Consider the following 24,132-nt stretch of genomic DNA (forward strand, 5'->3'; position numbering starts at 1 on the left):
TGCGCCAAATAAGTTCTGCACGTCTGATCTGTTGGCAAAGAAGAAAGTCCATTGTGATACCATGGTTTTGGGGGATACTGCTGGAGCACAATAGACGGCTGAGAAGAACTGCAGAAGAGACAGGACACGCGTAGAGTTCCAGCAGTGAATAGCGTCATCAAGGCTAAGTCCCAAAAATTACTAGGGAAGGAAGTGAATAGAGCAGTATAAGTGGAAGATTGTTGAGATGGTGCTGAATCATATGCAAGTAGGAAGTGAAAATAGATACTGAGACTAGCAAATGATCGGTCCAGGAGAGGGGCAAACAAATGGGCTGCAAAACAGAAATAGATGTAGAGAGTTTGAGTGATTATTAGGTTCAGGCATGACCAGCAGAACGAGTAGAACCTTGGACATGCTGAAAGATTAGTATCAGTGGTGTACTGCAGGGATTGATCTTGGCCCATCTCTTTTTGTGTGTGTGTGTTAAAACATCTTTGTGAGTGGTATTGCATAAGGTCTGTTGGGTAAGATTTGCCTCTTTGAGGATCATACAAAACTCATAATAGGGTAGACACCCCTGATGGATCTGGCGAAGCTAGAAGAATGGTCCAGAAATTGGCAACTAAGATTTAATGTTAAAAAAAAATGCAGGATCATGCACTTGGGCTACAGAAACCCAAGGGAGCAGTACCATTTACAGGGGGGGGGGGGGGGGGGGGGAGTATGTCTGTTGCTCAAAAGGAGAGTTAAGACTTGGTGTGTGATTTGTTTCTGCCCATCTTAAGATAGCCAAACGGGTAGAAAAGGCAGCAGCCAAAGTCGGAAGGATGCCCTGGGTGCGTAGGAAGAGGGTGGCCAGCAGGAAAAAGGAGGTGATAGTGCCTGTGTATAATTCTGGAGACCATGTAAAATGTCTGAGATTGTACATGGCTAAATGCACAGGAGGCAGATTTCTTTCAGCTGAAAGGAACTCTGGAACAATGAGGGCATAAGATGAAGTAGAAGGGGAATAGGCTTGGAAGTAGTCTAAGGAAATATTTCTTACTGAAAGGGTGGTGGAACTACCTCCTAGTGGAGGTGGTGTAGATGAGGACTATTTGAATTCAAGGAAGCATGGAATAGGTATGTGGGATCTCTTGGGGAGGAAGAGATAGTGGATTATGTAACTAGGCAGACTGGATAGGCCATATGGCCTTTATCTGCTGTCATTTTCTGCGTTCCTATATTGGCATCAAGCTTTTTATCTGGGGAAATAATAATATGAAGAAACTGGACAGTTCTGTTCCAATCAAAATAATTCTGAATACAGGTGACAATTTTTTTTTTCTTAGTCTTAAATGAACCTACTTTTTGGTAAAACTGACACAAAACTCAAACTAAACCAAAATAATCCAAGCTTTTTGCCCTGGATTATCATTTGGGTGAGAAGGGGGGAAATATACTTTATCAAACTGCAGGTTAACAGCTTCAGATGCAATCGCTGCATGGTACAAAGGTAAAATTATGTATCATACCTGATAATTTTCTTTCCATTAATCATAGCTGATCAATCCATAGACTGGTGGGTTGTGTCCATCTACCAGCAGGTGGAGATAGAGAGCAAACTTTTGCCTCCCTATATGTGGTCATGTGCTGCCGGAAACTCCTCAGTATGTCGATATCAAAGCTCCATCCGCAGGACTCAGCACTTAGAGAATTACACCCACAAAAGGACACTCTGCCCAGCTCACCACCGCCGAAACGGGGGAGGGGAAGTAACCCAGCTCATCCCCACACAAGTGGGGAGGGGAATCCGTCCAGCTCATCCCCGCGGAGCGGGGGAGGGACACCACCCCGCCGATGCGGGGGGATCTGGCTTATCCTGCAACCGCGGGAGGAGCTGACTGACCCTAACACCGCCGAAGCGGGAGGGGTACAAAGCTGCCCTACAGCCGCACGACAGCGGGAGGGAGTGCCGGCAGAATTTAAGTCTCAATCCAGCCCCGTAAAACGGAGGGAGAGGAATGCAGCAGCTCACTGTAACACAAACTCGTCTCAACTCTTGAAGAATCCAGTGAAAAAACTTGAACACGAAGTCCTCCTGAAGTAACTGAAGACTAAACTTGAACCTAAAATTCAACCAGAATATAAACAGTACAGATATCTTGGAGGGGCTATGGATTGATCAGCTATGATTAATGGAAAGAAAATTATCAGGTATGATACATAATTTTACCTTCCATGTCATCAAGCTGATCAATTCCATAGACTGGTGGGATGTACCGAAGCAGTACTCACCCAGGGCGGGACATTGAAATCCTGACCTCAACACTGAAGCTCCAAACCGGGCCTCCGCCGTGCCGCCACCGTCAAGCGGTAATGCTTGGAGGAATGTATGGGGCCGATGCCCAGTTGCCGCCTTGCATATCTCTTCCAAGGAGACGGACCCGGCCTCTGCCATCGAGGCAGCCTGAGCTCTAGTGGAGTGAGCCTTCAGCTGGATAGGCGGCACCTTCCCTGCGACTACATACGCCGCTGCAATGGCTTCCTGACCCATCTTTGCCACTGTAGGCTTAGCAGCCTGCAGACCCTTACGAGGACCTGCAAACAGGACAAACAGATGATCCGATTTTCCGGAAATCATTTGGTCACTTCCAAGTATCTGATGATGACTCGTCTCACATCCAGATATTTAAGAGCAGAGTACTCCTCTGGGTAGTCCTCCCTACGAAAGGAAGGGAAACAGAGCTGCTGATTCACATGGAAAGCGAGAAACAATCTTGGGCAGGAAGGAAGGCACTGTGCGAATAGTCACTCCTGCCTCAGTGAACTGCAGAAAAGGCTCTCGACATGAGAGCGCCTGGAGCTCGGAAACTCTTCTGGCTGAAGTGATAGCCACCAAAAAGACTGCTTTCAACGTCAGGTCTTTCAGAGATGCCCTCGACAAGGGTTCAAAAGGCGGCTTCTGTAATGCTCTTAGCACCAGATTGAGATTCCACGCAGGCACCACCGAGTGCAGAGGAGGGCGCAGGTGATAACTCCCTTGAGAAAACGCACTACATCTGCTGCGAAGCCAGGGAAGGCCCCTTCAGCGGCTCCCTGAAGCAAGCCAGGGCGCTACCTGGACTTTAAGGGAAATGAGCGACAGGCCTTTCTCCAGACCTTCTGGCAGGAATGCAACACTGAGAAATTGGAGCATGTGAATGGAGGAAATGAGCCTGCTTCACACCACGCTGCAAAGGTACGCCAAACCCTGGCGTAAGCAGTAGAAGTAGAGCGCTTCCTCGCTCTCAGCATAGTGGCGATGACCTTGTCTGAGAAGCCCTTCTTCCTCAGACGCTGCCGCTCATAGCCAGGCCGTAGACAAACGGGGAGGGATCCTCCATCACCACGGGACCCTGATTGTAACAGACCCTGCTCCACTGGCAGCCGCAAGGATCGCTCGACTGAGAGCCTGATCAAGTCCGCATACCAGGGACGTCTGGGCCAATCCGGACCCACCAGGATTATCCGGCCCGGTATGCTTTGCACACCCGTCTATCACCCTGCTCCCAACATGGGCCAGGGCTGGGAACACATAGAGAAGCTCTTGTGTCTGCCACTTTTGAGAAGAGCATCTACTCCCCAGGGATCGAGGGTCCCGTCCCTCTGCTGAAAGCGCGGCAATTGGCCGATGACCGCCATCCAGATCTAGGCTCGGCAGGCCCCAGCTCTTCGTGATGTCCAAGAACGCCTGACAGATAGCTGCCACTCTCCGGGCTCAAGGTATGGCGACTGAGAAAGTCCGCCTTGACATTCATGACTCGGCAATGTGGGCCGCTGACAGCTGTTCCAGGTTCGCTTTCCGCCCACTGGCATAATTCATGGCCTCCTTGGCTAAGAGGGGCGCTTCTGGTACTTCCCTGGCGGTGACATAGGCCACAGCCGTGGCATTGTCCGACAGGACCGTACAGGCTTCAACGCCAGTACCGGGATGAACCCCAAAGCGCCCAACCGAATGGCTCTGAGTTCCAGAGGTTGATAGACCACTTGCCTCTGCAGGAGACAAGAGCCCCTGCGCTGTCTTCCCAGCATGGGCTCCCCAGCCCGACAAAGAGGCGTCCGTCGTGACGACAATCCACTCCGGGGTCACCAGAGGCATTCCTGCAGACAACTTGTCTGTCTGCGTCCACCAGCTCAGCGCCTTGCGCACTGCTGGGTCCAAGGGAAGGCCGCACAGCATAATCCTCCGACATCGGAGTCCAGCGCTGCAGCAGAGAGAGTTGTAGTGGTCTCATATGAGCCCTGGCCCAGGGCACTACTTCCATCGTGGCCGTCATAGAGCCCAACAGCTGCACATAGTCCCAAGCCCGAAGAGGAGAGGCTACTAGGAACTGGTCCACCTGAGCTGAAGCTTGACAATCGATTGTCTGGCAGGAACACTCTGCCCACTTGGGTGTCGAATCGAACTCCCAGATACTCCAGGGACTGAGTTGGGCGCAGCTGGCTTTTCTCCCAGTTGATGATCCACCCCAGGGAGCTCAAAAGAGCAACCACCCGGTTCACAGCTTTGCCGCACTCTGCATAAGAGGGGGCTCGGATCACAGTCGTCCAGAAAGGATGGACTTGTACTCCTTCCTTCCTCAGAATGGCCGCGATGACCACCATTACTTTGGAGAAGGTCCGCGGAGCAGTAGCCAACCCGAACGGGAGGGCTCTGAACTGGAAGCGTCGGCCCAGGACTGCAAAACCAGCAGAAAGCGTTGATGGGGAGGCCAGATGGAATATGCAAGTACGCTTCCTTGATGTCCAAGGATGCCAGTGTACTCCCCTGCCTTCACTGCCGCTATAACAGAGCGGAGAGTCTTCATGCGAAGTGCCGAACTTTCAAGGCCGATTGACACCCTTTGAGGTCGAGGATAGGCCGTACAGAACCTCCTTTCTTTGGTACCACAAAGTAAATAGGAGTAACGTCCCGTGCCAAGCTGATTTTCTGGCACCGGAACGACCGCACCCAGGCGATCAGATTGTCCAAGGTCTGCTGCACTGCCACAGCTTGGACCGGAGACTTGCAGGAGAGAGTACAAACCCGTCCTCTTAAGGGTCGGCAGAACTCTAGCTTGTAGCCGTCTTTGATGACTTCCAGCACCCAAGCGTCTGAAGTTATTGTGGTCCACTCGCCCAGAAACGAGGACAGCCGCCCTCCAGTCTGCACTGGGGGGTGGACCAAGGCCCCGTCATTGGGTACGAGACCCTGGGGGAGGACCGGAGGGAGCACCTCTGGGACGGCGGTCTCTGCGAAAGGAATGCTGCTTGGGGGAGAAGTTTCTCTTGAAGGAAGAGGAGGCAGAAGAGCCCGACCTGCCCGGGCGGTACCGACGGGCTTCCTGAAACCGTCCTCTGGAGGTACCGGGACGAGTACTAGCCCGAGCCCTGACCTCTGGTAACTTCTTGCCCTTAGACGTGCCGAGATCGGGTCACGATTTTGTCCAGCTCGACCCCAAAGAGCAGCTTGCCTTTAAAAGGCAATTTAGCTAGGCGGGGATTTAGAGGTGTGGTCAGCAGACCAATGCTTCAGCCAAAGCCACCGCCTCGCAGAGATGTCTGAGCCATGCCTTTAGCTGAGGCCCTCAAGACATCATACAGCAAGTCTGCCAAATAGGCCAAGCCCGATTCCAGGGCCGGCCAATCAGCCCTCAAGGAATGATCCGAGGGGGGAAGCCCGCTGCACCATAGTCAGGCACGCCCTGGCCACATAGGAACCGCAAACTGAGGCCTGCAAACTTAAAGCAAGCCGCCTCAAAGGACGACCTTAAGGCCGCCTCCAATCTTCTGTCTTGGGTGTCCTTTAGGGCCGTGCCACCTTCCACCGGCAAACGCCGTTTTCTTAGTCACCGCAGTGATTAAAGAATCCACGGTAGGCCACAGATAGGCCTCACGTTCACTTTCAGGCAAAGGATAGAGGCGGGACATAGCCCTAGCCACTTTAAGGCTCGCTTCGGGGACATCCCATTGAGCCGAAATTAAGGTGTGCATGGCATCATGCACGTGGAAGGTTCTAGGCGGGCGCTTCGTCCCCAGCATAATGGCAGAGCCAACAGGGGCTGAGGAGAGACGTCCTCCGGAGAGGAAATCTTCAAAAGTGCCCATGGCCTGCACTAACAGGTTGGGCAAATCCTTGTGAGCTAAAGAGCCGCGCTGCAGAGGGGTCATCCGCTCCATCCGAGCGGGGATCCGTCTCCTCCAAGGAATCCGCAAAGGACCGTTGGAGAACTCAGATACGCTGCCCTCATCTACATCGGAGGAGACAAAGTCCTCCAAGGCCTGGGAATCAACCCGAGGAGCGTTACCTCCGGGGGCCTCAACCTCTTTACCAGATGACGGGAGCAGGGCAGCGTTTTGCATAAGGAAGGCCTGATGCAGCAGCAAAACAAACTCGGGGGAGAAACCCCCCAGACTGTGCACTTCCGCAGCCTGGGCTACAGCCCTAGACGCACCCTCAACCGGCGCTCGCAAGAGCGGGGGAGAGACATGCTGCGCATCCAAGATGGCGTCCGGCGCGACACTCCGCGAAGGAGCCGCGCGGGAAGGAAACGGCGCTTAACTTTAGCCGCTTTTGTGCCGTCGCCCAAATTAAGGGGCGTTCATGGCATTAATGTTTCCCACCTCAAGGGCGGCCCAAGAAGAAGCAGTCCGAGCCGCGTGGCCGGCCAAGATGGCGGAGGCGAGCAGCGGGGGGATGGGCGTTTATGGCGGGAAAAACCGCCACACCGGAGGAAGGACCGGGACCATCATCGGTCACGAAACTGTCACCCAACAAGGGCGAATCAGACTTTAAGACCCCCCGCATCCCCTCTAGAAGCTCCCAAGCGATCAGGGGAGCGACACTTTGCGCCCTCGCCCTCCGACGCCATAGGCCACGTGGAGATGAATCGGGGAACCCCTGCCCGCTATAAAAAGGTAAAATTACCTGCTTTCCGCTCCGAGCTGTAACGACCTGGTGTCCCAGTGAGTAGCTGCAATAAACGTTTAAATAAACGTCGAAATAAACGCCTTTAAGGACGTTCAAAAATTTTTTTTTTTTTTTTTAACGGAGCCAGCGGGAGGGGGGAGAAAAGGAGGGACCTGGCGCCACCAGGTTTGCACTTGCTCAAGAAGAGCCCTCAACCCAGGCACTCAACAAAACCTAAAAATTAGGCTTGGAGGCCTAGCCAGAGCTGCTGCTGTGTGTGACCACCACCTGCTGAGATAGAGAACTACTGAGGAGTTTTCCGGCAGCACATGACCACATATAGGGAGGCAAAGTTTGCTCTCTATCTCCACCTGCTGGTAGATGGACACAACCCACCAGTCTATGGATTGATCAGCTTGATGATATGGAAGTTGTTGTTCTTTTTGTTTTGTTTTTGTTTTTTAGCATTTCTTTTAACTTTTTTTTTTTTAATGCAAAATTGTTTTCACTGATAATTCCTTATGTCCCTTCAGGAGCCCTTCTGTCTGCACCAGAGCATTGTCTTTGTATCCCATCAGTCTCTTGCTCGCGCCTTGACACTACAAGACACTATGGGCCCGATTCTATGAAATGATGCTCAGAAATGGGTGCTGGAAAAGATATAAGCTCAGTTCTGTAAAGGGTGCCAATTCCCACACAGTATCTTAGAGCCACCAGACTTAATGTCTGCAGAAACCTGGTGTAAATACTGGCGCCCAGGTTAGGTGTGCTGATCCATTATTTAGTAACAACACATGTAACTTTTTGCAATGCCCCTGACACGTCCATGCACGCTATGGGATTTAGGCACCAAGTGTTATAGCATGCAAATCCAATTGGTGCCAATGAATGTCAATAATTGGTTGTCAGCACCAAATTATTGACGGTGCATTCATCTTGGGAGCAAGCCGAAATCTGGTGCTATAGATTGAATCTAGGCTCCTTTACTATGGAACTCTTATGTTGGTTCTTTGAGCAGAGCCCTTGTATTTAAAGTTTAGATCAGCCCTAAAAACACGTCAGGCTTTTCAGAGCTACATAGAATGGTAGATGAACGTTTGGGCAGCATCCTTTCTATTCTCCTCTCTCTCCTCTCATAGCATTCTTTTCTCGCTATCTTTCCTGTGACTTGTAATTCCTTTCCTTTTCTAAGATTTTGATTTGGTACTGCATATTGCTTTGATTTAATGTAACCTCACCTTGAGCTATTACTGAGATGTGTGCAGAAAAATAAATGTTAAGTAACTGTGCTAGAATTGCAGATTTTACTCTTAACCACTGCATCTCAGGACTAGCATAAAGATGTAACACAGGAGCAAAAGGGCACTTCACCTCAGATGACCCAAGATCATGGCAGCCCAATGGGTCCCAGTGTTCCCCCCCCCCCCCCCCTCCAGTACCTCCAACGTGGGAGACAGGAGTGATGCCCACTCACTTCTACTGCCAAATTGAAAATGGGGGGTGCCAAACCCCGAGCAGGACATTGCAGAATGCACCATATGGGACTGTAATGTCCACTATTTTTGAAGATGCTGGCAGTGAGGCAGGAGAGAGTGGCCATCACTCCTGCCTCTCAATGCTGGAAATATGTAGGGAGGGAATTTTTTGGGTCCCCAATCCTTTTTTTTTTTTTCTGAAGGAAGGTAGAGGGCATGGGATACTTGTGGGGGTCAGGGAGGTACAGAGAGTTAGAGGAGGGAGGTACTCGGAGCATTTGGAAGGATGAGATCAAGATTGAAGAGAGCATTTGTTTGAGTAGGAGTAGGGGACAGGAGTACAGCTTTTGTCTTCCTACCTGTCCATGCATGAGCAAGTCCCTGCTCACACACTGATAGGAAGGGAAATATTGTGCTCACTGTGCAGCAAAGGCTGTATATTTCTGTGGCAATGTGTGCTGTTTGGATAGTATACGTTAACACAGCAGTAATTTCGAATGATATTTGCTTACAGCATGTGGGTGCAAAGGCATTAAGCTTGTGTTAGGAAAACTTACAGTGAGCTTTAGCACAGGGGTCTAACACAAGGACAACTACATCAGCCTCTGTGTTCCCAAAAAAGGTAATAAGCTGATTGAAACACATGTGATAATTGCTTGCTGGAGACCAAAGCAGGCCCTAATGTCTGTGTGAATGGAGGTTGTGTTGACTTGGCTGAGATATGCATTCTGCAGTTGATATTCCTCCCCCCCCCCCCCCCCCCCCCCAAAAAAAAAAAAAAAAAGCAAGGAACTTTAATTTGCCTGAAGTAAGTTCAAGCAGGATGATTTGCAAACATTTTGTATAACTGTGCTGCTGTCATTCTTGAGTTTGATGGTGTCACGAAACAGCTAGCCACCCGCCTGGGTTTACCCTGCGGCCACTCGGAGAATCTATCCCCCAGCACAGCTCAGGTCCGCCTGCACTTGTCGCTTGTGTTCTACACTAGCACCCTCTTTTCACTGACTGCATGACAACCACCTCTGAGCGAGTCTCCCGCTCCCAAATTATCCCCAGTAACTTCTAGGTTACTGGGGCCACACTCCCAGTGGTCCCAGAAAGCACTCGCAGAACCAACACACAAACCACCAGGATTCTTTTATCAGTCCAGACAAGCAGAATGAACAAACAATTGTGTTTATTCCCAGAACTTGGAACAATGGACAAAAATGTGCAATTGGCAACAGGTAACTGAAATATGGATCAATTAGAAAACTAACTAAAACATTTGCATACTTCCTAAACCGTACCTGGAAAGATCAGGACATATAATTGTTCATAGAGCCTTTGCAAAAAGATCTGTCTTTTTCTTCTTCCAGTCTAAGACTGAAGCAACAGTCAGCACTACTGGGAAATGTCAAATTCCAGGCCAATCAGAGCCCAGTCAACAAGTTTTAAACATATACAGCTGCTTGCTTCCTGCTTGTTTTAAGCAAAAAACAAGTTGTTCCCCTTTAAGCATAAATATGCACCATCTTCTGACCGAATAGGGGAAATATCCAATACATTTAACAGGCCAGGGGAGAACTGACCATTTGGGCCTGGATGCCTGCCCCTCTCCCCACTCCCACCCAATACCCTCCTGCCACGGCCACCACTACTGCTGCTGCTGCTGAGAGGGGCCTGAGTGGATGGAAGTGAGGAGAGAGGGGGCAGATGCTGGATGGAGGAGGGAGAAAAGGAGGAGAGAGACTGGATGGAAAGGGGGGAGAGAGAAGTGTCAGATGCTGGATGGAAAGGGGATGGAGGGAGAAGGGTCAGATGCTGGATGGAAAGGGGAGGGAGGGAGAAGGGTCAGACGCTGGGTGGAAAGGGGAGGGAGAGAGAAGGGTCAGATGCTGGGTGGAAAGGGGAGGGAGAGAGAATGGTCAGACGCTGGGTGGAAAGGGGAGGGTGGGTTGGGAGGCTGGAGTATTGCTACTACTACTACTTAACATTTATAAAGCGCTACCAGGGTTACGCAGTGCTGTACAATTTAACACAGAGGACAGTCCCTGCTCGAAGGAGCTTACAATCTAAAGGACAGGAAAGTGCAGTCAATCAAATTGGGGCAGTCTAGATTTCCTGAATCAATGGGTATGTCTAGGGCCCACTTGGGCTACTGAAGATCTTTAGTCTGGGTAATCTAGAGCTGAAACGCTGCACTTCAGATCACCTTTTGCTTCCATGCTAGAATACAGTTTACTCCATTCCTGGGATTCAGCATTACAAGGAAAGCCAAAAAAAAGTGCAGGGTTTGGGGGGGGGAGGGGGGAGGTTAAACACAGAATTTCTGATTTGGCAGTTTTGTGTGCCTATCTCGCTACCCTTTATTACAATGGTTTTATTCCAGATTTTTCCACATTAAATTCTTACTACATCAGGAGTAAGATTAGCTTGGGGAAATTTGGAAGGAAAATAACCATATTGCATCAGCCCCATAGTGAAAAGAGGGCATGCAAGAATGCAGTGTGTGCAAGGGCAGTCTGTTCTCTCTCTTCTCCTGAATTCGAGCTACTCAGTCAGGGGTGAGAAGACAGAAATGAGTAAAGAAAACACTGGCTAACAGCGTTTCCCCAGGGACCAGACAGGCTTTTTTCTCTACCCTTCTTGGGTAGAGACTTGTGCAGGGGACTGAACGTGGATTACCTGCATGCAAAGCACATGCTGTTCCACTGAGCTAAAGTTGTTTCCTTGAGCTGCCTTCCAGCAGAAGCAAGTCTTTAGAGCAGCCATCAATGCCCGAGCTGCTTTCCAGCAGGAGCAAGTCTTTAGAGCAGCCACCAATGCCCTCTCTTCCACATTTTCCCCTTTTTTTTTCTCTCAAGTTTCTTACTGAAATGTTGATTCAGTGCACTGGATGAATCACGATCTTCAACTGGTCATTCATACAATTGCTGCTCTCTTTGCCTGCCTACTTAGTGCCATGACAGTCAGACCTAGTTATCTTTGACAAATATCACCTACAGCTACCTCCATCCTTCCAGTATCTTCTTCTGCAATTGTAATTTGTCATATTCTCTCATCTCATCTATTAGATTCAGTGTACTGATTCCTCTGGTTTTCCTTTCATTGCCTCCCAACTGCCAGTTTGCCTGCCTGCATGTCTGTCAGCCTCTTGATTGTGCCTCAGTTGTTGCTGTCGTTTGCTGCCACTTGTTTGAGTTTTTTGTAGTAGGTATTCATGCCACCTCAACTACAGAACAAAGGGATTTGCTTCCAGTTTCAACTCCCTAATTTTACTTAGCCCTGTACACCCTGGGAAAACACTGCATGATCAATATTGGCAGAGAACTTCAGAGAATGTTAGCAGAGATTGTACAAGATGAAGTATCCATCCCTTCACCATCTGTGGTTACCAATCAAGATGCTACTTTGAGTGTTAACATCATGGCACTGAAGCTCTGTGAGAGCCTTGACTCCTTGTAGCAGAACCCCAAGAGTTATTGCATATAATTGCAAGTAGAGGTGGTGGCTGGAGAGGTGAGCGTGGCTGCAGGTTTGGGCATGACTCTCACAGTGGACATTGGTGTCCTGGAGAGCACTTGACCAAAGGAATTTGCAGCTGTACCAGTGGGACATGTACATAATTCATCATGGGTATTTATCTGAAATATTTGAGGACCAGGATTGTGCATGTTTGATTTCTTTGTTATTACATTTAAAATCTGTGGTACCTGTCTCTTCCCTTTCTTCAACTCAATTTCCTACTCTTGATTCTACTGTGAAGCAGTGTGGTTGACAGCAAACTGTTAACATTTTACTTTACAATTTTTTGCTATAGAAGGTCTTTAAAATTCAGGCTATAAAACCGTGAATTTCTAAGAAAATGGTTTTGTAAAATTTTTTAATGTTTTTTCTCCTTTCTGTAGGAGACCCTTAAGTATCTTTAATCTGTCTGTATTGTCTTGTTTGTTTTTTTTGCAGTAGTATTTTACCTTTGAGTAATTGTGTCCAGTGCTGTACGCACATGTTCCAGGGCCTCTGTGGTGCTCCTGATGCCCCTCACCCACTGTTGAAGATCCCCGGTGGGCGAGGGGACAGCAGGGATCCTGCTCTCCCAGCTGTGATATACAAGGTAAGCTTATAGCTAATAATAACTAAGTCCATGTATATAATCTTTTCAGAATCGAGAATATGACTGGTAGACAGAACAGTAGGCAGCAATAAAAGAGAAAATTTAAGAGGGCAACAAACCCATGTAAGACAAATAATATAGAGGGAAGAGATAAAATAAACTAACGTCTTTCTAATGAAGCAGGAATGGTAAGGGCAAAGAGACTAACGTTCACAAAATGGAAAAAAAGATTAGGATTATGAGGAAAAGAAGAGACAAGGAGAGAAGATAGAATAATCAATAAATGGGTTTAATTTTATTTGGATATATAGAGACTACTCCCCCCCCCCCCCCCCCCCCACTACCTCCATTTTTTTGATGGGGGTGGGGGGTTAACTCAAAGAGCAAATGTGGACTTACTGAGGAGGGAGGCCAGCTAATCCTTTTGAGCAAGTCCTGTTACTCATTTACAGAAGGGGGAAGTGATGTACATATAGCAAACAAGTGGCTTAAATGGCTTCAAATGGCCTACAAACATACAGAGAGGCTTTACTAGTAAATTTTTGATACGGAGGTCATACTCCATATACTTTGGCTTAGGAGTGAGGTTTATTACTGGTTATAGTATGCACAAAAATAACCCATTTGGAGACCCTACCCCCAAGGAAGTTCTGGAAGTACTTGTTCAAATGAGTAGATGAGTCCATTGGACCTGCTGGAGTGCATCCTGGGATATCAAGAGCTCAAGCTTTTTTTTGTCTGTTATGCTTGCCTTTTCAAATGGGGGAGGTTCCAAAAAGCTTTGAGGAGATAGTATGTCTCCACAGAAATAGAAACAAGCCAGTCAACTAAGACATACATCTAACATGGGAGTTGGCAAATCTATGGAAATAGAACTTGAAAGGGTAATGGCACATTTTAAAACAAATCGTGGAACTGTGTTTATCTGGAATCCTGGAAAGAAAAGATTGTTAGGCAAACATTGGATTTTCTTCCAGGGCAGTATCTCCAAATGGGTAAGTTCTGCACACATCAAAATATCAAAATACCTAACAGATTCTCTGCTAACTATACTAGATAATCTAAATGGCTGTAAAGCAGATATTCAGTTGCACATGAGGGAAAAGTCTCAACTGCTATGGCTATGTTTGCACATGAATGTTCATTGTATAGCACATAGAAAAAGTCATCATAGACTTGAAAAACCCTCTAGTATATACTCAAAAATATTTTTTTAATTTTTAATCAATCTGTGTGTAGGTCTAATTAGACTTGAAACTCTGTGATCATATCAAAATAATATCAGAAAAATGACGATAACAAAAATAACATCACTTAGCTTATCACGAATCATGGAATGATGTCGTTCTAATTAGGCGGTGGATCCAAAAAAATATATATTATGAATGCATTGGTTCCTACGGTCCCGTTTCGTAAATCTTCATCAGGGAACCCGCTAATTCATGGAACCCCGCACCTAAATCGCTGTCAATCAATCAGAACGAAAGAAGGTATAACTAAACACGGACAAATCCATTGAAACAAATAGTGAGATCACATTATCATAATCCCTTAAAAGCAACATCATGTCGTTTTACCTATATTTGCAATGCAATTCCCACGAAACTCGTGTCTTCTAGAAAGAATTGTTGGCGTCCTCACCTGACTTCAGTATGAAATTAAAGAAAACTTTACCCAATCAATGACTGGAGCGTCATATGACGCAAAGATCGCTTTGACCAATCATCGACTGCCACATCAGTAATCAATTTAAATTTAAAGGGCCATAGACTGACCTCTGTTGTCACAATCCAACACTGAAACAACATTCTCTTTCAAAGAAAAAACATTCTCTTTCCAAGAAAAAGTATAATCCCAATCTGATGTATTTATAGGAATGCTCCCCATTGTATGGTTGAATTCAAACCACTAGGTTCCAAAGTCTGTAATCTGTGGATCCATCTTTGTTCTGCCTGAAGTAACAGTTTGCTTCGATCTCCACCTCTGATGTGTGCCACCACATGATCTATCACTGTGCATTGAAAATGTTCGAAATTGTGCTTGAACTCTTTGCAGTGAGAGACTAAAGGGGCTCCACATTTTAAAGAATTAATACAGGACTTATGTTCACTCAATCTCGTTTTTAAACTTCTGTCTGTCTTGCCGATATATAGTTTTTCACATGGACATTTGAGAAAATAAATCACGTAATCGGTCTTGCATGTAGTCAAATGTCTGAATTTATATGTTTTACCGTCTATTGGATTGCAGAAACTGTCATTTTCAATCATAATATTACAGAAAGAACAGGATCCACATTTGGTGTGAGAACCTGTAACGGTGTTTTTTCTGACCACAATATCTGCTGGACATAAAAGTTCCCTTAAATTGCGTTCTCTTGAAAAAGCTATCTGTAATTCAGAATTGTTGAATAAAGGATGTTGTTGTACAATATCCCAATTTTTTCTAATTAAATTAAAAAATCCACGGATAAAAATACTATGTTGCAATACAATAGCTGTCATCCTAGAACTTTAAAGGACAGCTTACCTTTTTCACAGTTTTTGAGATACAAAAGAATTTGTTCAGATGATAGTCTTTTCAAACAACAGGCAAAAGTATTAGCCCATTCATTACATCAAAGAGGCTATCCAGTGCATGTACTTAAGAAATCATACACAAGAGCGAAATTCAACAACAGATCTTTATTACTTTCCAATAACAACAGATCAGGCATTGAAGATAAAAATCGCAAACACACTTTTGTTGTAAAATATCAGAAGGGTGGGGAAGAGGTGGCTAATTTAATTAGAAAAAATTGGGATATTGTACAACAACATCCTTTATTCAACAATTCTGAATTACAGATAGCTTTTTCAAGAGAACGCAATTTAAGGGAACTTTTATGTCCAGCAGATATTGTGGTCAGAAAAAACACCGTTACAGGTTCTCACACCAAATGTGGATCCTGTTCTTTCTGTAATATTATGATTGAAAATGACAGTTTCTGCAATCCAATAGACGGTTAAAACATATAAATTCAGACATTTGACTACATGCAAGACCGATTACGTGATTTATTTTCTCAAATGTCCGTGTGAAAAACTATATATCGGCAAGACAGACAGAAGTTTAAAAACGAGATTGAGTGAACATAAGTCCTGTATTAATTCTTTAAAATGTGGAGCCCCTTTAGTCTCTCACTGCAAAGAGTTCAAGCACAATTTCGAACATTTTCAATGCACAGTGATAGATCATGTGGTGGCACACATCAGAGGTGGAGATCGAAGCAAACTGTTACTTCAGGCAGAACAAAGATGGATCCACAGATTACAGACTTTGGAACCTAGTGGTTTGAATTCAACCATACAATGGGGAGCATTCCTATAAATACATCAGATTGGGATTATACTTTTCTTGGAAAGAGAATGTTTTTTCTTTGAAAGAGAATGTTGTTTCAGTGTTGGATTGTGACAACAGAGGTCAGTCTATGGCCCTTTAAATTTAAATTGATTACTGATGTGGCAGTCGATGATTGGTCAAAGCGATCTTTGCGTCATATGACGCTCCAGTCATTGATTGGGTAAAGTTTTCTTTAATTTCATACTGAAGTCAGGTGAGGACGCCAACAATTCTTTCTAGAAGACACGAGTTTCGTGGGAATTGCATTGCAAATATAGGTAAAACGACATGATGTTGCTTTTAAGGGATTATGATAATTGTGATCTCACTATTTGTTTCAATGGATTTGTCCGTGTTTAGTTATACCTTCTTTCGTTCTGATTGATTGACAGCGATTTAGGTGCGGGGGTTCCATGAATTAGCGGGTTCCCTGATGAAGATTTACGAAACGGGACCGTAGGAACCAATGCATTCATAATATATATTTTTTTGGATCCACCGCCTTATTAGAACGACATCATTCCATGATTCGTGATAAGCTAAGTGATGTTATTTTTGTTATCGTCATTTTTCTGATATTATTTTGATATGATCACAGAGTTTCAAGTCTAATTAGACCTACACACAGATTGATTAAAAAATTAAAAAAATATTTTTTGAGTATATACTAGAGGGTTTTTTCAAGTCTATGATGACTTTTTCTATGTGCTATACAATGAACATTCATGTGCAAACATAGCCATAGCAGTTGAGACTTTTCCCTCATGTGCAACTGAATAAGTTCTGCACACACCATAACAGTAATGAGCTTCATCACTAAGCCAAAGTGTATGGCGTATGGTTTTGGGGTGTCAAATGTACTGCTACTGCTCATCATAGTGTTTGCATCAGAGTTCAGAAGATATAACAAGTATAGACAACTGATAAAGGAACTTTCTAGCACACATGGCTGAGGGGAGATATGATAGAGGTCCATAAATTGAGTGGAGTGGAACGGGAGAATGCGAATCGCTTGTTTATTCTTCCAAAAATACTTGGTCTAGGGACATGCAATGAAGCTACAAAGTAGTAAATTTAAAACAGAGAAAATATTTCTTCACTCAACGTGTAATTAAACTCTAGTATTCTTTGCCAGAAAATGTAGTAAAAGCAGTTAGCTTAGTAGGGTTTAAAAAGGTTTGGATAGCTTCCTAAAAGAAAAGTCCATAAGGTATTATTAAGATGGACTTGGGGAAAACTCCACTGCTTATTTCTAGGATAAAACTGCTAACAGTGTGTTTAACGAGTTGGCTATATAGTTCTCAGTGAGGTAGAGTCTCATATAACTGACACGGCTGTTTTCATTTCACTCTAGGGTGAATCACGTGCTCGTGTTCTTTTATTAATCATAGACTCATGCCCCACCTCCTAATCCATTCAATATTTAAACACTTCTATCTGCTTCTGACATCTTCATATTTCAATTAACATAGCCATTCTTATAACTATGCACACAGCACTTATCTTATGCAAATTGGTGTACTCTTGCACCCCGACAGCGCATCAAATTTCTTACCCACTGCAAACTGGACATATGTCCCAACAACCTAATAAATCCACCCCCTCGATGCTTCATAACAGACCTCATGTCACACCTAAACTACATGTTACAACATGGTCTCTTCCCTAAGGATAAAGGAAACATGCTACTCACCCCAATACCTAAAGATTCAAAGAAAAAAGCAAATGACATAACCAACTACCGCCTGGTAGCATCCATCCCTCTGGCAGTCAGACTAATGGAAAGTATGGTAACCAAGCAGCTCACCGACTACCTAAACAAATTCTCAATACTACATGAATCACAGTCAGGATTTTGATCCAACCACAGCACTGAAACAGTACTAATCACTCTCCTAACCAAATTCAAACAAACAATTGCAACTGGCAATAGTGTACTCCTCCTACAATTTGACATGTCCAGCGCGTTCGACATAGTAAACCACAAAATACTATTAAACATCCTTGAATACTTCGGGATTGGAGGAAGCGTATTGGATCAAAGGCTTCCTTACCGTAAGAACATACCAAGTGATATCAAATTCAAATACATCATTACCATGGAAACCAGAATGTGGAGTACCCCAGGGATCACCGCTTTTGCCAACCCTTTTCAACCTAATGATGACACCTCTAGCCAAATTGCTGTCCAACCAAGGCCTTAATCCTTACATCTACGCAGACGATGTCACGATCTACATCCCGTTCAAACATGAAATCACAAATGAAATAAACACAGCCTCCAAATCATGAACTCATGGGCGGATGCATTTCAACTAAAACTCAACGCAGAAAAAGCACAGTGTCTCCTCCTATCATCACAATATAACACGAACAAACCCACCACTATAAACACCCCAGACTACACCCTCCCTGTTTCAGATAGCCTGAAAATTCTCGGAGTTACAATTGACCAAAATCTCACACCAGAAAGCCATGCGAAAAATACAACAAAGAAAATGTTCCATTCAATGTGGAAACTCAAAAGAGTAAAACCTTTCTTCCCAAGGGAAATATTCCGCAGCCTGGTACAATCAATGGTGTTAAGCCACCTAGATTACTGCAATGCCATCTGTGCTGGATGCAAGGAACAAATCATAAAGAAACTCCAAACTGCCCAAAACACAGCAGCCAGACTCGTATTTGGAAAAACGAAATACGAAAGCGCCAAACTCCTAAGAGAAAAACTACACTGGCTCCCACTTAAAGAACGTATTGCGTTCAAAATTTGCACCCTGGTTCATAAAATCATTCACGGCAAGGCCCCGTTCTACATGTCAGACCTTATAGATTTACCAACCAAGAACACAAAAAGATCAGCACGCACATTCCTGAATCTCCACTACCCCAGCTGCAAAGGACTAAAATATAAATCAACATATGCATCCAGCTTCTCCTACATAAGCATGCAACTATGGAATGCACTACCAAACGTCATAAAAGCAATGCACGACCTAACAAACTTCCAAAAATCACTAAAAACCAACCTGTTCAAAAAGGCTTACCACAATGATCCATCCTAAATACCAGACAAACAAAATTTATACCAGAACTGAACAAAACCGAACTCTATACTTGACTGCTTAAATACTTTGTCACTATTGAACTTTAATGCAATACCACTTTATTTCTCATTCCGGTAATGAACTCTCTATACCTGATTGCTTAATTTACTCTATCACTTATGAACTTTAACGCACTACCACTCTGTATTTCTCATTCCGGAAATGACGATTGCCATTACGGCATAATGTAAGATACATTGAGCCTGCAAATAGGTGGGAAAATGTGGGATACAAATGCAATAAATAAATCCTCATGCTGTGCGCTCTGCAGAGACCACCTTTTGAGCCTTTGGACACCTTGTCGGTGAAGGATCTCACGCTGAAGGCAGTCTTTTTGGTGGCTATAACTTCGGCCACAGAGGAAGTCGCCTGTGCCCTAGTAGAATGTGCTTTCAGCTGCAATGGAGGCAACTTGCCCATGGCCAGGTAAGCTGAGGATATGCCTCCCTGAGCCAACAGGCCACTTTGCTTTCAAAGCCAGCTCTTTCTTTTTACCTTCGTGGGAGCGGTTGAAAGGCCTGCATAGGTTTTATAGAGGCAGGAGAGGACTATTCTTTTGGTTTTCAGGTGTTTCCACTGCTTTATCAACAATACTGAGGTTTAGGCTGCTGCATGGAACTACATATAGCAAACCTCTGAAGTTCTCTGTCTCCACCTGCTGGCAGAGGGATATAACCCACAAGTCTCTGGATTGATCTGTTGGGACTAATGGAAAGAAATTATCATGTAGACTAAACTTTACCGTCCTCTTTGGTGCTGCATACATTGAGAGACCTGCAGCATGAAAAAGCTAAGAAGCATTGCCATCGGTTCTCGCTCCAGGCACTCAGCAAGCATTTGCCCTGCATTGATGTCTTGAGTGCACAGAAAGTGTCCATACCGCAGTGAACGCTGTCCTTCTCTCCAACTAATTACTTATTGAGAGCCTGCACAGGCTATAGCTCATGCTGCGTCTACACTACTTTCTCAACCAGTACAGACGCCTACTGTACAGAAGGAAATACGGGCTATACTCAAGAGGAACTCTCGGGCCTACTGCATACGCAGTCTATTCAGGCTAACAGGGTGCTTGTGCCAGCCTCGGCCAAGCCTGTAATTACATCAGAGAGACACAGGAGAGGGTCCCGCACACCAGCTCGGCGTCGACCTTCGGGGCACCACGAACCTGATCAATGAATGTGTCAACATCGGCAGAGGAACAGCATCATAGACTCATCTTCCTCGATGCAATTTGATGCACAGCCAATGTTCTAGTCAACGCTCTCTTCCATGTACTTCCCAGGGCCAGTACTTTTGAAGAGTCATACTCGGACCTCTCCTGGGAGACAGAGCAGGACCACTCAGCTGAGAAGTCCTATGGTATTCCATCTGATCCTTCTCAGCATCCTGAAAGATGTAATGTTCGTCCAGAAAGTATATCATTCATTTATCATTTATTCATTTTATATCCTTTCCTGGCCTTCTATGAGATTGCCCAAACCATACCTTTCAAATTGAAGACGGAGGAGGAACCTCATTTAGAACGCTGAGGTTCTATTATGACTCCCCTCCTAAAGAGGGAATTGCTGTCCCCCTTCATACAATTATGAAAAATACTCTGATCAAAAACTGGGAGACTGCATTGACAGCAGAAGTTGCTCCAATGGAAACTGTTTTTTCAGACCCCCTGTATTTTTGTATCAGTTACTTTACCTTTCAAATTGAAGACAGAGGAGGAATCTCGTTTAGAATTCTTTGAGGTTCTATTATGACTCTCCTCCTAAAGAGGGAATCGCTGTCCCAGTTCATACAATTATGAAAATACTCTGCTCAAAAACTGGGAGACTCCATTGACAGTTGAAATTGCTCCAAAGGAAATTGATTACAAAAATACAGTTACTTCACAATTCCTTAGTTGTGGAATCTGCTTTAAAATGTACTCACAACTTGTGCTCCTGCTAGAACATTTGACTCTTTTGGCAGAAGAATTTTTCAGGCCTCTGTGCTAACTAATCACATATTAGATTATCAAGTTTATTCCATAATTTACTTAATCTCTAATACAGAGTACTCTCTCCTTTGCAGACTTCCTTCCCCCGTGGGAAGGCTGATGAGTTCCTCAGGCTTCACAGGAACCTACAGAAACATGACAGCAGATAAAAATGGACCATCCAGTCTGCCCATCCTCTGTAACCACAAACTGTTTGCTTGTTTTCCTAAAGGATCCCACGTGCTCGTCTCACGCTTTCTTAAATTCTGACACAGTCCTTGTCTCCACGACCTTCACCGGGAGGCCATTCCACGCTTCCACCATCCTTTCCATGTACTAATACTTTTTTAGATTCCTCATAATCCTATTTCCTCTTAATTTCATTATATGCCCCCTCATTCCAGAGTTTTCCTTCATTTGAAAAAGACTCACTTCCAGTACATTAATGCCCCTGAGATATTTTTTATACGTCTCTATCATATCTCCTCTCTCTCTTGTCTTCTAGTTTATACATGTTGAAGTTCATAAGCCTGTCAAGTTTTATGTCCAAGACCACTTATCAATTTTGTAGCCGCTCTCTGGACCAACTCCATCCTGTTTTATATCCTTCCATAGATAGGTGTGGTCTCCAGAATTTCACAGTACTCTAAATGGGGCCACACCAGAGACTTTTACAAGGGCACTGTCGCCTTTTTGTTTCTCCTTTTGCACCTAAGCATTCTTCTGGCTATGACCGTTGCTTTTTCTACCCGTTTGGAAACTTTAAGGTCATCAGACACAATCACCCCCAAGTCCAGCTCTTCCTTTTTACACAAAAGCACTTCACCCCTTATATTGTACCATTCCCTTGGGTTCTTGTGACCCAGGTGCATTACCATGCTTTTTTAGCATTAAATCTTAGTTGCCAAATATTGGACCATTCCTCAAGGTTCACTGGGTCCTTCCTCATGTCATCCACACCTTTCAGGGTGTCCACCCTGTTGCAGAGTTTGGTATTATCCGCAAAGAGTCAAACCTTACCAGGCAGCCCTTCCACAATAACGCTCACAAAGATGTTAAAAAAGAGCTGGCCCTGGGACTGATCCCTGCAGTACTCCACTGATAACATCCCTATCTTCAGAGCAAGCTCCATTTATCACTACTTCTGTCTCCTTCCGTTCAACCAATTTTTAACCCAGTCAGTTACTCTAGGTCCCTTACCAAGGGTACTTAGTTCATTTATGAGTTGCCTGTGTGGAACCGTGTCAAAGGCTTTGCTGAAATCTAAGTACACCACATCTAGTGCCCCTCCCATGTCCAACTGTTTGGTCACCCAGTCGAAGAAATCAGATTTGTCTGATATGATCTGCCTGTATTGAAGCCATGCTGCCTCTGGTCCTGCATTCCATTCAGCTCGAGAAACCTCACAGTCCTCCACTTCTAGATTGTCGTGAATATCTGGGAAGGCAAACCTTTGTTGTATTTCTGGCTCAGAGTATCTGACCTCGAATCTTCTGTCCAAGAGAGTCTAGCAAGTGTCCCTTGTTATGGTGATATCTTGTTTGGTGACCGTCCACCAAGAGTCTCGTTTCAGTCTTCCAAACGATAAACTTCGGGAGCAGCTCTCTGTCCTCCTTTGGCAGAAAGCAATAGAATCAGTTCCTCTGCCAGAGATGGGTCGAGGGTTTTACTCCAGGTACTTTCTCATACCAAAAAATAGTGTGTTGGGGAGGTTGGGGGGAGTAATTCTCAACCTGTGAGATTTAAACACATTCCTACTCAAAGAAAAATTTTGCATGGTCTCCCTGGGATCACTTCTCCTCATGATCCAACTCAATGACTGGCTTTGCTGTCTAGATCTGAAGGAGGCATACACTCACATACCTGTTCTCCCTGCCCACAGAAAGTTCTTCCATTTCCGCTGTGGAACTCTACATTATCAGTACAAGTTCTTACCATTTTGTCTTAGCTTTGGCTCCTTAAGTCTTCACAGTAGCCTATTGGTTAATGCAGCGGACTTTGATCCTGGGGAACTGGGTTCGATTCCCACTGCAGCTCCTTGTGACTGTGGCCAAGTCACTTAACCCTCCATTGCCCCAGGTACAAAATAAGTACCTGTATATATGTAAACCGCTTTGAATGTAGTTGCAAAATACCACAGAAAGGCGGTATATCAAGTCCCATTTCCCTTCCCTTCCCTAATAGTGGTAGCTGCAACACTGTGCACGTGGGGCATACACGTCTTCCCCTACCTCAGTGACTGGCTAATCAAGGCAGCTTCCCGAGAGGCAGCATAGACTGCAATGCTGTCCTCCATAAGACTGTGCTACTAAATATTTCTTAAAGTTTGTTTGTGAGTATGGAGGAAATAGTTGAGTGATATTCTTTTCCAAGAAAATAGGACAGAGAGGAGCAAACAATGAGAATGTTCTGCATAGTTTCAGGTTATAACAGGGTTAAACTCTGCTCTGTACAAGTACCTAACACCTTGCTGAGCAGAGTTGATGAGTCACTTCATCTGCTATGCTTTACTCTTTTGAGTATATACTTGCATGTAAATGAGGACTTTAGTCTGTAGAATTGATGCAACTGTGTATATGTAAATATTGCTAGTAGACTATTTTTTGGGATTAAAATTCTCTGGTACAGTGGGTTTCATTCTTAATACCATATTTATGTGAATGGTGTTACATAGATGTTGCATCATCAAGTCTGTTTTTATCTAGGTTTATTTGTGTTCTGCTGGTACTGATGCTGTAGTTTTTTATATGGTAGTTCCTGGATTGGAAAAGAAAATCAACTGAGAAGCAGCATGCATGCTCTTTTTCCTTTTGCTTAGCTTTTAGATTATTCACCTTAATATGTAATGTTAGCGCTTTTTATACCTGATGGCAGTCTGTCATGTTAGCCTTCCTTTTAACTGCTGTAAAACACTGAAGGTCTTTAGCATGTGCTCTATTAGCAGGCAAGCTGCACCTCGGAATTCGTGCTGGGTTTTTTTTTTCTGTTCGTCCATAATTGAGACCAAACATGGATTTGCCTGTTGTGTGTTCCTGATCTGCTTTCCGAGCGCTTTGTATTTCACAATAAATATGATAAGACTATCCAAGAAATAGTTTCAATCTTCTCATTTATTCTTGTATATCATTTCATTCCAGAGACGATAGAAGGGGTGGTTTTTATTTTTCATTTTAACTTACACCTGCAAAGCTATTCCCAGTTTATGGCACAAAGAA

General features: G+C 44.9%; 1 protein-coding gene across 2 annotated transcripts in view; it reads left to right on the top strand.

Moving 5' to 3' along the window:
• Positions 1–24,132, top strand: part of OAZ2 (ornithine decarboxylase antizyme 2) — an 83,782-nt gene that overhangs the window by 22,209 nt on the left and 37,441 nt on the right. The window contains exon 2 of one of the 2 annotated variants that reach the window (XM_030187952.1): positions 12,313–12,463. In XM_030187952.1, coding sequence (XP_030043812.1) covers positions 12,313–12,463 — 151 coding nt within the window. The remainder of the gene's footprint in view (positions 1–12,312; positions 12,464–24,132) is intronic. The other variant, XM_030187961.1, reaches the window with a different exon arrangement.

Source organism: Microcaecilia unicolor, chromosome 1 (assembly GCF_901765095.1).
Source record: "Microcaecilia unicolor chromosome 1, aMicUni1.1, whole genome shotgun sequence".
Taxonomy (NCBI): domain Eukaryota; kingdom Metazoa; phylum Chordata; class Amphibia; order Gymnophiona; family Siphonopidae; genus Microcaecilia; species Microcaecilia unicolor.